Source organism: Phaethon lepturus, unplaced genomic scaffold, assembly GCF_000687285.1.
Source record: "Phaethon lepturus isolate BGI_N335 unplaced genomic scaffold, ASM68728v1 scaffold16171, whole genome shotgun sequence".
Lineage (NCBI taxonomy): Eukaryota > Metazoa > Chordata > Aves > Phaethontiformes > Phaethontidae > Phaethon > Phaethon lepturus.
The window spans coordinates 123-15,573 of NW_010515673.1; the positions used below are offsets into that span (position 1 = coordinate 123).

General features: G+C 44.1%; 1 protein-coding gene across 1 annotated transcript in view; it reads right to left on the reverse strand.

Moving 5' to 3' along the window:
• Positions 1-3,155: 3,155 nt before the first annotated feature.
• Positions 3,156-15,451, reverse strand: part of EPS8L2 (EPS8-like 2) — a 43,257-nt gene continuing 30,961 nt past the window's right edge. The window contains exons 11-19 of the mRNA XM_010295852.1: positions 15,158-15,306; positions 14,792-14,975; positions 14,337-14,452; positions 10,423-10,534; positions 9,237-9,356; positions 7,661-7,802; positions 4,838-5,021; positions 3,811-3,943; positions 3,156-3,490 (exon numbers count right to left, since the gene is read on the reverse strand). Of these exons, the coding sequence (XP_010294154.1) occupies positions 3,419-3,490; positions 3,811-3,943; positions 4,838-5,021; positions 7,661-7,802; positions 9,237-9,356; positions 10,423-10,534; positions 14,337-14,452; positions 14,792-14,975; positions 15,158-15,306 (1,212 nt within the window). The 3' untranslated portion in view covers positions 3,156-3,418. The remainder of the gene's footprint in view (positions 3,491-3,810; positions 3,944-4,837; positions 5,022-7,660; positions 7,803-9,236; positions 9,357-10,422; positions 10,535-14,336; positions 14,453-14,791; positions 14,976-15,157; positions 15,307-15,451) is intronic.

Below are 15,451 nucleotides of genomic sequence, written 5' to 3' on the forward strand. Positions count from 1 at the left end.
GAGCTCCACTGGGGTCTCCTCACGGCTGGGGATGGCGCCCTAGCCGCCCCTTAGGCACCCAACCCTCTTGGGCCCATGGGGCCTCTTCGGAACAGGGCTCTGCTGGTGACACAAGATGGCGGCTGGAGGGTTGGTGACGGTGAGGCTTTGAGGAAAGACTCGCAGCCGTGCCTCGCCTGTGTTAACCCGTTGCAGGAGCCAAGTGGTGTGTTTCCTTCCTTGCTGTTGTGGAAAGGCTCAACATAGCTTGTTAGCCAGGGCCTCAGCCTGTCCTGCCATGCCAGAGGGAGCTCCCCTAACTCAGTGAGGCTCGCGTTCTTGGGCACCTATGGCTGGTTGTTTGCCTAAGATGCTTTTGAGCTCTAGAGAACGTGACCTGTTCACATGGTTGTGCTTCTGAAATAGGGAATGGGACTTGGCTGGAAATGTTGCAGAATCCATCACTTGGCCTTTCAAGAGACTCTTTGGACCATGCTGTTCCCCTCATTTTGTCTTGTTTCAGTTGTGGAAGCTGCCACAGTAACTTCCCTTCCTGATGTACAAGAATATGCTTTTGTACAACCTTCTCATGCTTCGTCCAACTCAAAGAGAAGGTAATGGAAAGATGTGTTGGGTTTAAGTCCTGTTTGAATTCCGTAACTATGTAGGAAATGTGTTCTCATTGTCTCCAGAGTTACTTGCCAAGGAATAAGGGAGCCTCCCTTGTATATCCCTTCCCTCCTCTTTGTTCTCAGCCCTGCATTAGCTGGCATTGACCAGGGTTGGGTGTTTTTAGCGTTGCCAGTGCATAATGTAGTCTTAGACAGTATCTGTGTGTGTAAATGCTGGTGTGTTGTTTCACTTGCATGTTCCAGAGGAAAGAGAAATTTGTTCTTCAAGATGACGAGGAAGGGGATATTTTGGATTCAGGTCGTAGCTTTCCCAGCATTTGATTGCTGTCATACGTGGATTTTCACCTACCCCTGTTTTTAGACACGAATGATTATCAAGGCCATAGTATCCTTTCTCTTGAATGGTAGTCCCCATCATGTTTCAGATACTCTGCTGTGTATCTCAGCAGACTTACAGTGACAAGTAATTATGAAAAGCCAGCCCTTAGCAACTGTTTTTGTGTCCTGTTGCTTTAATTTATATCCACATGAAAGAGACAGAGATGGAGTTAGAAGTATAACTTAACTATTTTAATAAATCTTATACAGTGCATGGTTATATCATTTTATCCTTCGTTCAATTACATTAATGTACAATACATTATAGCACTATCTGCAGGCAGTACAAATAGATGCACAGCTCAGTCATATGGAAATTTTTAAAAGTGACTTCTGCAGTAAGACCTACCAATATATTTATTTTATGAAATGCTCCTGTGGCTCCCAGCTTTATAGAACTGTCATGTATGCTTCTATTGCAGTCCCAAGTAACTATAATTGTGTGATTTGTTTTCCTCTATACCCAAAGATGAGAATGGTGTCATATTCCCTAGCTCACCCTTTGTTTTTATTTTCATTTTAGAAACTATTTAGCCTCCTGTGCTTGTAACACCACTGGTTTGCAAGTGTTCACACCTGCTTCCTCTCTCCACCCTAATCCAGAGCCAGGGCTTCTCAGGAGGATTGTCCTCTTCATCCCTCCCTGACAAGGTGAGTGCCCTTTGCAAACTCTGTGCAAGCCAGCAGGGTTCTAACTAAATCATGATCCTCCTCTGTAAGTTCCTTGCCTGCACCCTAATTCTGCTGGTGCTAACAATGTCCTGTTTCAAGATTAAGAAAATATATCATCCATGAGAAACGCTTCTGGAAGAACAAAGCCAAAATTGAGAGGTGCATCAATATTCTCAGATATAGACACGTGTTCCCCAGCTACTGCTTTACAGTTGCACATGCAAGGACAGGCCCAAATTGTGCAAAGACTTAGGCATGTGCTTAACCTTTAAAGGAGGTGGGACCATTCTCAGCACGTAAAGGAAAGCACATGTGTAAGTATTTGTGGAGTCTCGGCCTGAATTCCCATTCAACCAAAGTTAAGTGTGAATGGAAGAGAGTCTTCCTGGTCTGTGAGCAGTTCCTGTAGATGTGTTTGCTTTACTGCATTCCTATCAAGTTGGTCTGTAAGTAAAATATAGATACAAATACAGCGTGTGGCAAACTTGCTGTGGACAGGAAGTCTACTATATGCTTGCTTGAGCTTTTAAAACTTTGACTAAATTATTGATGCGTAATCACTTAATTATGTCTCTAGAGAAAGGGATTTTTTCCTCATCCCTATTTATAGATGTAAGAGCAAGGGGGTATTTCACTAGATAGATATATACATATGCACATAACGTTACTAAGAAAAACAGGAAGTAAAGAACAACAGCCCCTACTAAATTAGAGATTCTTTTTTTTCTTGTGGCCATCTATTTTGTATTAAAACAGCCTTTCCAAGTGTGTTCTTGCTTCTTAGCTATTTAGGAAGCATTTCAGATTGCTCTTTGCAATGAAAATGTGAAGGTGGGGACGAGTGGCGAACACCCTGGGAAGGGCTTTGGGTGTGACTGGGTTGTGAGCAAATGGTAGGGGCTTAGTCTCCTTGTTGAGGCCTGGCTTTGGCAATACTGCAACTTTCCGATGCAGGATCAGTGCTGAGGTGAAGGGCTGCACAGCTGCCCTGAGCCCCAGCCTCTGCGTAAGCAGGGATGATCAGGCTGAGCTCACCTATTTGCAGATTCAAATCACTTCGGTTGTCACTCGGATCCAGCTCGTTATTACGCAATGAAAGCCCATTTCCACGGTTCAAAGAGAGCACTAACTGGTACATGTGTTTAAGGAAGCAGCCAATCTTAGGTAACGTGTGTTGCAATTCTAGCCTCGTCCAACAAGGGGGCATAGGGCGACAGAAGGAGGACAGTGAATTGTCACAGGGCCTTTGCTAGTGGGCTGCAGGGGATGTCTGCCACAGAGCAGGAAATGAAAAGTGGGGCAAAAGACTTATTTCCGTGGTCCAGACTCTAAATACTCAGGCTGGCTTGTTCTGTGCTGTGTGCCATGCCCTCTCTTGCTGAGCCAGGCCGGCAAGGGGGTTTCGGGAGCGGGTACAGCCCTTTGAGAAAAGCTTTGCGGGGTCTTTTTTTCTTGAATCCAGCCATTGTCATATATTCAGACACGTGTGAATTCTTATCGCATGCACATAAAATTTCAGTATAAAATATATAGTTATAAAAAAAAAATACTTCATGCAATATTAAAACACCTTTCCCAATGGGACATGATCTTATTGTCTACCTTTAACAAGTGTTCAAGAAGTTGTCACTTTGATGGAAATTACACTGCTAAGTGTGGAGCACTGCTGTCTCTTGTCTGGACTGGGGATTATTGCTTTCATTCCCTTTTTCTGCGCTACTATGACTAATAGCTGAAATAAAGCAGATGATAGATTTTTAATTAGCGGAATCAATCCTTTCCTGGCGACGCTTCATGATTTCTTGGAGCTCTGACTCCCCTCTGCTTTTCTAGGATGGAAACAAAAGACGAAGTTTGAATTTTAACTTCAAGCTGTAGTTAAATTATAATATTTAACTAATGCTGTAAGAGTAGAGCTAGTTTCAAAGGGATGAGTGATACCAGCAAGAAGGCAAATTCATTAGTCCTTTTTCCTGAAAAGACTTCTCAGCATTTTTAGAGGGTGTGGTTTTTTGGTTGTGTGGGTTTTGGATGTTTTGTTATTTGGGTTTTTTTTAATCATGTTTCTTAAAGTGTCTGTTTAATGGGATATCTGACACTGCTGGTACAGGCACCCATTCAGGTCAGAATTGTCCAGAAAGCTACTTACCTCCAGTTGGTTTTTCTCCACTGTGATTTTACTGTATACTCTGTTTCCTTCATCACCACACACTTTCTTCAGCTCCTCTCTGTTGAGGGAGAAGAGCTGAGCTCCAGTAAGTATGCCAAGGTGTTCCACTGTGCTGAGAAGACACAAAGTGAGGAGATGATAATTGTGCTACACGTGGCCTCTTCCCAAAGGTGAGGAGTCGGAGATAAAGGGGCTAGGAGCAGCCGACCTGCAGTCCCTGCACCAGGACCATATCACATGCAAGGCCCTGGGTGTGTGCCAAGGTGGCAGCAGTTGAGTAACCCAGGCTCTTGGCGGGAATGACAGCAAGCCATGAGGAGTGAGTGAAGCCAGCTTCACCCTGGCATCCACTGTGTACCCAGACACATGGGTATTGCAGTGATTTCACTCCAGTTGCGTTGCACTTGGGAGCAATCCTGGAGCTCCTCTTAGCTCGCTGTGCAGCGTGTGAGTTGTTGTAACTCATAACCCTGGACTACGTGCAGCTTTTTGGTCCTTCCCTGGTGGCTGGGAAGATTTGCTAGCCCCAGCTGAGGGTCTGGCTCTTCCTCAGAGATACTTTAGGACAGCTTCTCCAGAGACAGGCAGTCATCTGGAATTTGCATTTCAGGCCACGGGTTTAGTTAGTTACTTTTCTCTTAAGTTCATCACTCTGAACTGGCTAACCGGGGCCAGACAAGTGCCAGTGGTAGGACATTGTGCAGTGTTTGGCTGTGAGTTGTGTGAATAAGCAAGACCATTCCTTTATTTGCAGCTACTCATTAGGTCTTTTGTGGCATTGTAAGACAAGGTTTATTTGATAGTATGTAAGAAAGGGAGTAGGTATGGGCTCTGAATGTACTGGTTATATAGGCTGGATTTAATATGATTGAAATCTAATTTATAACACAGGATCTGTAAGTAAATACAAGTGACTTGTAATCCAGTTGAAATGTTGCAAGCTGCCTCCCCCACTCCTTTTTAAATGAAGGACCAGCATTTCATATGGTAATAAAGCAGATCTTACTCTTTACTGAATGACTTTGCCTCCAGCCAAGCTTTGACTTCTTCAGTGCTGGATTCGAAGGTGAGGGGCACAAAAACTTGCTGAGGCTTCTCCACTTTGAAATTCCTATGAGGAGGCTGAATTTTATTGTTTGTGATCTTCTTTAGCAACTCATCATTCAGCTCGTCCATTTGATGAATAAGTTCTGGGGAAACAAGGCACAAGGTAGAGAGTAGGGAATGAAATCAAGTCTTCAGTCACAAATCCTATTAAATTAATGTGCAGGGAAAATGTGAGGAAGATCAAAATGTGTCTCAGCATTTTTATTAACTCTGTAAATACACCAAAGGAGGAAAGTGCATACTTTTGTATTTTAGTTTTAAAGAACAAGCTCAAGTGCCTTTAGAGCAAGAGGTTGAGCAATGACATTTTGACCTTCAATATTCCATCAGGAACAAAGGTTTAAAAAGACTGCCACAGTTTTGGAGGCTGACAGACTGCTGGAGCAGACTGTGGGAATCTCCCCATTCCTCCCAAGCCAATACTCTCCTCTTCCTTCAGCTTTTGAAACCTCACTTGTTCTTTGGGAGAAACTGAGATTTCTGCAGTTCCTCTCCAGAATGATGGAGAGGAGGAATCACAAAAAAAGGCTAGATGCTCATCCTCCACACAGCGATCACTGAAACTAAAAAGTTGCTTAAGGGTTTCTTGCAGTGTGACTGTCCCCCAGGACAAGGGCACTGTTTGTTGCAAGCACTGCATGTCTGAGAGTTTGGCCTCAATGCTTCAGCAACGTCCATTAGGCTAATTGGGGAGTTTTGGAACAACTGCTGCTGTTCCTGGGAGAAAGAAAATTTCTGGTTCTGATGTTGACCAGCATTGACATAACTGTATAATTTCTAGAGAAAAGTATATTCTCCATCATGGTATATACCAGCAGGCTCTGAGCTGTCTCATTTAATAAGCACATATTCCCCAGTCCATGTTTAACTGAGTAGATATTAGTCTGGCGTGATAAAGGAGAGCACACATCAGCAGAGACACTTGCTTTTAGCCAGCAGGAGCAAAACTACCCATCAATCTGCCTGGAAAATTGTTGTTCAGAAGCACTTACTGGGGGGAAAATTGTGTCCTATTTGGCAAAATAACGGGAGAACTATTTGATAAGAACACGTTCATTCTGTGTGACTGGCATCTGCAGCAGGTGCTTGGTGAGGGCCTATATTTTCACCTATTTTATATACAAATTTATATTGGGATTGATCTTGTTTCTTGTGTTGCTAACCTACCCTGTTCATCACACCTTGTTCAAAGTACATTAAACCCTGCAACACTGACTAGCAGAAGTTTGCTCAAGGGTGTAAAACCCGATCTGGCAGTGTCTTTGCTTGCACTGGTGCTGTCAAGTGGTGACAAAGGGCATGGTGCCTTTTCCCTGCTGTTGTGTTTTTGCTTTAGTTTGTCATCTTCCTGTTTTTGAGTTACTTAGCTCCCACTGGGCTACTGAAATAAGGAAATTGCCCTGCAAACTTAGCAGCTGGGAGGGGGGAAAAAAAGCTAGACCACATGAGACAGCAGAGGTTAGGGAGGCCTGACTATCTGAGAATGAGGGTCCTGTTTTTCTGTGCCCCTGTGTTGCCATTTATTTTCTTCCGATTACCCCTTTGCTGTCGCCTGAGGTGGAAGGCCAATTGTGTACCTACAATTAGATTCCTGTTTTTGAGCAGTAGCCCTGTTCTCTCTGCTTTTCAGTCCTCTCTGCTACTTCTAGTAAGTAGTTCGCTGATCCCAGTCCTCAGACCTCCAGCTTTTGCTGTGCAGCTAAATAGAAGTAGCAGGAAGCATGAACTGGGAGTGAGCAGCACATTCATAAAACTCCAGTGACACATCATCTAGTATCACTTTTTCCATGAACCTCCTGGAGACTGTGGAGAATAACTCAGTGCGATTAATAGGTGCCTGTCTGTGATGCTCGTATTATGGGGCTTTCCGTCATCCCAAAAGGGCTCCTGCTTTCAGGAGTCCACAGTAGCTGAACAGGAGATGAACCTTGGTTGTGGCCTTCAGGAGACAGCTTGCTACAGGTGTATGCAGGGTGTGATAAGGGGGTGAGGTGAGCAGGACTCTGGGTTTTTCTGATGGTTCATGACCCCGCATAGCACACGCAGGGTGAGAGAGTGATGTGACTCTTGTGTTTGGCAGATCTGCTGGCTGGGATTTCTCTGAAACCACTTGAAGGAACAGGCCAGATGGACACCACATGTATGGCAGGAGGCAAGAGCAAAGGAAGCGAGAGAAAGGGATTGACCTGAATGTGGGTGGTTACTTAGACTTAAATGTGTTGGCGTGGAAAGGAAACTTCTTCTTGGGAGGAGGAGGGAGGTCAAGCTGGAAGGAGGGTTAGGGGTCACCTTTTTGCCCTTCTTGTCCCAGGCTGCCTGACAGCAGTGGGTCAGTGAGCTCCTCAGAGCTGCTCTGTTGGCTGTTGCACTACCTGGAACCTCCTCTGTGCATCTCCGCCAAAACCACTGTTGGTCTATTGCGTATCACTAAAAGGTGCAATCACTCCTTGTGCAGAGCCTTATGAGAGGGAACACACACTTGGGTAGGACTGGTTACATGCACACAGCAACCAAAATAGTGGACAGACCATTATGGTGAAAGTAAAGAAAGAGAAAGAAAGAAAACCACCAGGACAGAGAGCAAACAAAAGCACGTGCTCACAAACTTTTCAATTAAGTCCTGAAATGCAAAGCTGCAGTGCCAAGCTCTCTGGCTGGCTGAGGCTGCTATGTATGGTGTAAAAGGTGCCCGGACGCTGGGAGTGTGATGTGGGACACATACGTTCTTTGGCATCCTGGGGAGAGTTGCGTGATAACATTTCACTTCCCCATTTATCCCCAGCGTAGCTGGCAGGTAGCTTGTGAGTTGGGCTGGATGGTCCATATCCCCTGGGGCTTGGGTCTCCTTTGTACCTCTGGTTAGACTGGGTGATAAGAAAGAAAAAAAAAGAGTGTAAGATTATTTTTTTGCCATTTTTCATTTTCTAAAACATTTTGCCTTCTACCCACAGTAGCAAATTGAGGGACAAATTGCCATGTTCTCCCTGTGCTGATCTGCAGCCACCCAGCTGAGGCTGATGTGACCTCAGGTGGAGCTGCATGGAAGAAGTTAATTCTTGGGGTCTCACAGGAAGGAACAGAACCTAAGCCAAAGGCTGAAGACTATGTGAAGGCATTTACACCCCTGGAAAACACATCACACTCCCCAGCGGGAGAGGAGTGGTATTTTATGCTTGCTTACTACTGCTGTGGATGACTGCTCTCACATGCATGACTCGGCCCCTTAGCCTCTTGCTATGCAGAAATTACTGCTCATAGAACTTCCTTGGGGATGGAGAGCACGGGAAGCAAAAGGATTTTTATATGAAGAAAAAACAAACAGAAATCTCATTTGAAGCTAAAGCATCACTGCTCTAGTAACTTGCTGTTAAGTGGGACCACTGCCAAGTGCCCAGAGCAGTCTGGAAAGTTTTTTGGCATTTTGATTAAACTAACAAGGCTTTTGTCCAGAGGCCCGCTGGGGCACCTTATGCTTTGCCCAAGCTGTGAAATATCAAAGTGGGGAAGCAATTCCATGCTTCCTTAGGGCATTTAGAGCTCTTTAGCTCCACATTTTTGCAATGCAAGGTGCTCGAGAGCAGTATTCACTTAATACTTAGATGACATTTCCACCTCCCTCCGCTCCAGTAACTTGTTCCTGCTGCTGAACTGAACTGGATGAGGAAACTGTCTGTCTTTGATTTAAACCCCAACATTTGTTGGCAAAATTTGGCTGCCTTAGCTGTTGTGTCCTGTTCACAGCACAGCCCTGAAAGCAGCAGGGTTTTGCAACAGAGGGGGTGGTAAACCATAGGCTGAGGAGTACATGGGTTTTGGGGGGAAGGCACTGGCAAAAGGTGGAACTCTTTCAAGCCACTGCAGCCAGCACCTGCTTGGTGACACCTTTTCTGTTGGGATGACAAGTCATGGTGCTAGGCTTGGGATGGGTGTCTCTTGGAGCTAAGGTCTCACTTTGTAGCAGGCTGCTGTCTATAGCACAGGACTCAGCCTTCACCTGTCCTATAACCCTGCCTGCCAGGCACTGTTGGCTGCAGGCAACGTGCTTGGCATCTCGGAGCAGGGGAAAAGCATGAGGCTGCTGCATGGATGGGAAGAATAGGCCTCATTTAGGGAAGGTGAAGGTAAACAGTGGCAAAATGTGGGAGTTTTATCATAGGAGACTCAGGAATCTCCAGGATCCTGGTTTGTCTGCTTGTGAGGGTTCATGCCAACTTGTGCACAGCATCCTAAGAAATCCAGGGAGGTCTAATTACAAGATTATTCTCAGAGGCTGATTATGCCCTGCAGTTACATGTCACCTGACTACAGACCTGTTCGAGCTCTTCCAGTTTTACCACATCCAGGATGTTATAAGGGACATAACCAGCTTGCCCACTCCGGTTGAGCAACTTCCACCACTGCTTATTATCTTCCAACACCTGAGAGAGGGGAAAAAAAATAAATTTGCTAGTGAGAACATCAGATTTCTGGCACACATAAATGGCATATAGTAATAATAAACCACACAGTAATGTGAAGTTGTCAGAATAACATCACTGAGGCCAGGAGCTGGCAAACAAATTTACTGCACTCATTTGCAATTCAGGACTGAAGCCTTTGCTGAAAGGCATCAGAACTTATCCTAATGATGAACAGGAGAGCACCTCTGGGGGAAAATAGACCTGGGGTACGGAAGAACTCATAGTTCCTACTTAATTTATCAGTTTCTCCATCTTCTTTTTTTTTTTTTCCTTCAGTGCCTGAGTTTGTGTTGGCTTTTTGCATTAAGAAAAAACATAAATCAAAGTGACTCCTGCCAAAGATGCCAGAGTGTTGTTATATAACTTGATCATGTGTCACATCATAACATAATCACATCATAACCATGATGTGGCAAGGAGATTGCCTGTTGCTGAGATATCTCCTATTGCACCTGCCTCCCTGTGCCTTTCAGCAGGCTTCTTACCCAGAACTGTGATTTTTTTAAAAAATTTTCTTTTTAAAGTAACCTTCCTATAATGGATGAGCTTTGCGGGTAAGACCCACCCACGTTTCTCATTCTAGCTACATTTTTGAACCAAAGTCTTTTTCTCAAGTCATAGATCTGTTAGTGTGTAGACCAAGTCATATCCTGCATTCTCCAGCTGCCAACAGTATTGTGGTAAGAGAAAGGTTATGAAAAAGGATGTTTTCAGAGAAAATAATTCCTTTCAGGGGGGAGTGGTAATAATGAATATAGGCTCAGAAAGTGGGTGAGCTGTGTGCTACAGTGACTTGTTTTCCGTCCTCCTCATTGCTAATTAAAATGTGACTGATGTGTTTCAGCTGAGCAAATGTACCCTGCTCCGGCTCAGATGTAAAACTTTAGATTTGAGCAAAGCTTCATGTGACTGCTCAGAAAACACCAAGCGAAAGTGAGTTGGCACTTGCCAGTATCTTGAAATCTTTCTCCTGTTCCTGGAAAAGGGAGGAGGGCACACCTTTTCCCTGAGCATGTTCACGTACCTCCAGGATTTCATCCTTAAGCACTGAGAGTTCATTGGCATTTCGCGCAGTGAAATCGTAGCGGATTTTGGCATATCTCTTCGGCAGAGCCATTCCCTGTGCCTCAAAATTCCTGCAGGAGAAAAAAAATTGAGTTTTAATGGAGGCCCATCTAATAACTAGGGAAATTTAGGTCCACTAGGAAAAACTAGGGCTCACTGGCAAAAGAGAAGAGTTGAAGGTTGAGTAGCAGTGCAGGTATAGAGACAAATGTGTTTGTGTTAGGAGGGGGAAATGCCTCTTTGCTACTCTATTTTGAGGAAGATTTTTCAGCTCTTATTTTGGTGAAACACCCTGTGTTTGGGGGGAAAAAAAAAAGAAGCTGTAGGGCTGTTTGGTTAGTGGCCTTATTGGGGGACTGTGAGTCTGTTGCTTTCAAGGTGGGAGCCATTTCACTTTACCAAGCAAAGACTTCTTCCCCGTCAGTCACAGCTTTGCTGCAGCAAAGACTGGCGAGACTGACAAAGCACAAACAGAATGCTCTGATTGCATGTCCTGTGAAAAATAAGTGAAACCCTCATGTCCTGATAAGTGGAAACAACTGCCCTGCTAGAGCAGGGGAGCAGCAGGCACCAGTGCTGGGGGAAAGGGTCTTGAAAATGAGTGTAGGTAGACCTGACTGGAAATCTGTGGTTTCTTTCATCAGGCAATGAATGCTGAGCTACTGAAACAGAATTCTGCGGGTTCTCAGGAAAAGTAAGTTTGAATGTTTCTTTTTTAAGTTACGTTTGGGGGAAAGAGGACTGTGTTTAAGTATTTTGCTTGGGAATTTCTGATGCAAGAATATATGGTTTTCAATGATGAACTGGCTTTTCATTTAGAGAGAGAGACAAAATAAATATGGTAGGTTGTAAAAAATGGAAAATGGTGAAAAAGTGGAATGAAAGATTTCCTTTGACCCAAACTGAAATTATTTATTTTTCATAGTATTTTTGCCTGGCTTAGGAAAATTTTGCAGATCTCATCTTTTTCTTCTCCAGGTAAGATGGGTGTAGTGTTATTTCCAAAAATGTTTGCAGTATGGAAAAACTGTCTTGCATTGTTGTGTAAGGGCAGGTGGGAACTATTTTAATGCACCTTGTATGGATCTTTCTGCTTGTGACTTGCAACTGGCACAGCTACAGGATGCAGAAGACTCCCGGGTACCGTATTCACAGTGGGCATGCCAACAGGGGTCAGGTTCTTCTCCAGTTTATGTCAAGTTCTGTGTAACTCGGTGAAGCCAGTGTTTCCAGCACTGCTAACAACTATGGTTTTTAGCCTGATATTTTTCCATTGCTGAGTTCTTGGGTTTGGTCAGTGATTTTAAATCTATAATCTGTGGAAACTCATGTCTTGTGGACTGTTCCTGAGGTGTCTGTAAAATCTGACTTTGAAAAGCAAGCCATTACGCTTAGTTTCGGTTCACTTTACTGTTTTCATTAGATAGCTTTTGGTGGTCTGAAAAAGGTTGAAACCACTGAGGCAGAAGTTTGCTATCATGCCTATGGCTGTAGTGTTGTCTTTAGTTCCCTTGGTTCGGGACAACTCTTGGTCTAGTTACAGCCATGTGCAATATGTAAGTTGTAAGTCTGCAGCGGGGGAGAGCTTGGAGCGGACTCTCAGATTGAATCCACCTGTCAAGAAAGGGAGTGGTGGCCTTACCCAGCAGTGCCCTGAAGGCAAGGAGGGGGAGGAAGGCCTGAGTTAAGTGGAAATTACTTCTTTTGTAGCATTCCAGAAGGTAAATGAGTCATGAGGGAAGAGGTGATGGCTGGAGGAGTTTGAGGCTAATGTGTATTTTGCATGCACCTAGATTTTACACAGCTGACCTTTGCTGATTATTATAATATTGCTTGGGGCTTTCATGACACTTCTCTGCAGCCAAAAGCCCGGTGTAAATAATAATACTGATGCATGGGTATTTTTGTTAATATAGAGTCTCTTGGTTAGAAAACTAGTTCAAACTACCCTGAAAAAAGCATGAGTGTAGTAGGAAATATGTCTGTCCCAGGACTGTGATCTTGGCAAACATCTGGGCAGACTCGGCTGAAGGCTGCTCTGGGCTGAAGAAGGCATATAAGCACATTCTCAATTTTAGCTTCGGTGCTGTTAACGCTGATTTTTTTTTTTCTTAAATGTTATGCATGAGGAAAACTTGCTGTTGGTAGTCTGAAAGGTAGGTGAAAAGGCATACCACCTATCCCAGGAGAAAACAGATCCTCCATGTACTCTTCTATGAGCCCACACCGTAGTTAGGCTGGGTGGTGTCTCAGGGAAACAAGGTGAAGAGGCATACTGTTAATTTGTATTCCAGGACTAATACTACTATTTATCATTTGCCTGTGCTGAGACTAACAGATGAAAATGTTTCCTTATGTGTCTTATCTGCCATTAAAGATGGATTTAAATGTTCTCATAAACTAAGTTCTCCTTATTTTTCATAACCTCACTGAGAAAAATGGAATTGGAGAAGAGAATTTGTCATCGTAATTCATTCCCTACTCGACACTGCATCTGTACCATTTTATGGTCCCACCAGGACCTTTGATGGGGTGAACGGGAAGAATAAGTTATTTTGCGGTTATAATTGGATTTAAGGTATTTTGCTGTGAATTTGAACTTTTTTGTAGTAGTAGTAGAGCTTATAAATCTTCTAGATTAGAATATAAAACCATGAAAAAAGAGTCTGGCTTGAAGGTTTTTTCCCAGTCTAGAGCTGGCTACAGAAAAGTGCATGGTTAAGTGCTTTGCTGGGTCTGGACTTCCAGTCTTGAAAGATTTGAAGTTGATAACTTCATGTGAAATCACTGCAGAGCGGAGTATGGCAGAGAATTAATTTGCAATTTGGGAAGAGCTTGTTGAAACTCAAGAGAGCTCCAGAAAATTTCAAAGGCGTAAGCCCATGTAAACAAGCAAGCAGATGAAAATCCTCTAAACTTTGAACCAAAAGTACTTTCATAAAGGTTTTATACCACTGAGTAACATGAGAGAAAACTAGCAACAGGGAAGGGTGTTTGGTTAAATTGTGGGAGAGCCATCTTTCCCTTGGAAAAAAGCCTGAGGCAGATGGGTGACCGGGTTGGTTCTGAGTTGGGAATTGAACTTTCCAAGACTCCGGAGGAAAGGGGAGGAGGTTTTTCACCATTTTCCACATTTGTCTCATTAAGAAGAGTTGTTTGAACTTAAACCCATGTCCCTTTCCTGATGGAGGGATGGGCAAGATGGGAAACACGCTCTCATTTTATTCAGCCTCTTAATAAATGTTTTTCCCATTGGTTGTGTCTAAAAGCACAGAGGAGTGGCTGCCTCCAGTGAAACAAAATGGCGCTGCCTCAGTTAAAATGTTTTCCATGCAGTGCTGCTCAGGTTGCTCTTTCCCAGCACTACGATTTTCAACAGCAGAAGGTCTATACATGCTCATGCTTTAGTACAGATTCCTCCTATAGCAGGTTCTTTCTAGGCAAGCTGTTGTGGCTTTAGGATGAATGGAGAGATACTAGCTCCTTTAACCGTATGGAGATCAAAAGTGCAGTGTAGTATCTTTGGCACATGATCCTTAATATCACCTTGGTGGGCTGATGTTATAAAACAAGACCTACCGATTGACTAATGAAGTTAGCCAATATTTTTGCCTCTTGTGGTGGAAAACACATGTAACCTATTTCCTTGTAAACCGGATGGTGATTAAAAAGCTGACAGTGTTTACATGAATAATCCCTCGTCTGATCTTTGAGTTCTCTTGATCTTGTTAACAAGTCTGAATTAATAACGGCAGAGAGTTACCTACCAGGATGCCAAAACATCCTGGTGTCATGATATGTTGCAGTGGATGTTTATGCGGTTACAAGGTGGGAGCCAAGGCGCCGTTGTCCAGGGTGGTGCTGATACATTACCTATTTACATGCTGAGTTACGTTCTGTTTAAAGGCATCTACAGCTTGCGTCTGATTGGCAGTCTGGCCACGCTTGAGTGAGGAGTTACGGTAAGGATATCCATTAGCTGATGATAGCTGGAAAGGTAAAAACAGAGTCAGTGTTCCCAGGAAAGGAGAAAGCTTTATCAAAGAAAAGGAGAGTGATAGGAGAGTGATAGTAGTAGGTGAATTATGGCCTGGAAGCTTTTGGTCATGATGAGGTGCATACCAAAGAAATGTTCTTCAGGCAAACCTGTATCCATGGGGCTCAGTTATGGTATAGTATTCTTTTTCTTGTTGATGAGGAGGTGAGGCTGATTATTGCTGCCCTTTTCTGGCCTTATTTCCATATTTAACTGTTGTGACCAGATCCAACTAAGTTTTGAGCCGACTACTTGTTACATAGCCCTGCAAACTCCACAGATCATCCCTCACTCTGAAGAAGGGGGAGGGAGGGGTAAAGAAGAGGATGACCAGGGGCACAAGACTAACCTCTTCTTGCAAGTGTCCGATGTCTATTTCCCAGGGAGCTCCGCGGAAGATTTCCATGGGCGGTTCCCAGCCATTGTGGAATTTGGGGATGTAGGTGGGGATGTTTGCTTCTCGGGGCCATTCAGCTCTAGGACATGAAGCAGGGAATATGTGGTGAGATTCACAAGGAACATGTCTCTGATGGCACATTAGGAAGAAACAGGGGCATCAGGGCATCCTTGACCCTCTGACACTGCTATAAAATCAAGTATCCTGTCTGCCTTTCTCAAGAGCTTGGGGAACCTGGTGAGGTAGCAGCTCTATCCTCACCTGGATCTGGTCCATGTCTCTCCCAGGGAGTCCCAGAGATTTATCTCTTTTGGTGTCAGGTGTCCTCTGAGGAAGTCTGTGGCATCTTTAGAAAGAAGTGGGCTGATGACAGACCTGGCAAGCTCAGGGCCACCACAGCTACTGATGATCTGGATCACATACAAACACACACAAATATGAGAGATTTTGCAGGAAATGTTCCAAATAGCAAACCAGCACATACACAAAGGAACAGAAATCAAAGACAGAAAAATCAGTGGCTCTGATCCTTTGGAGTCTCTATGTCTGCCCACT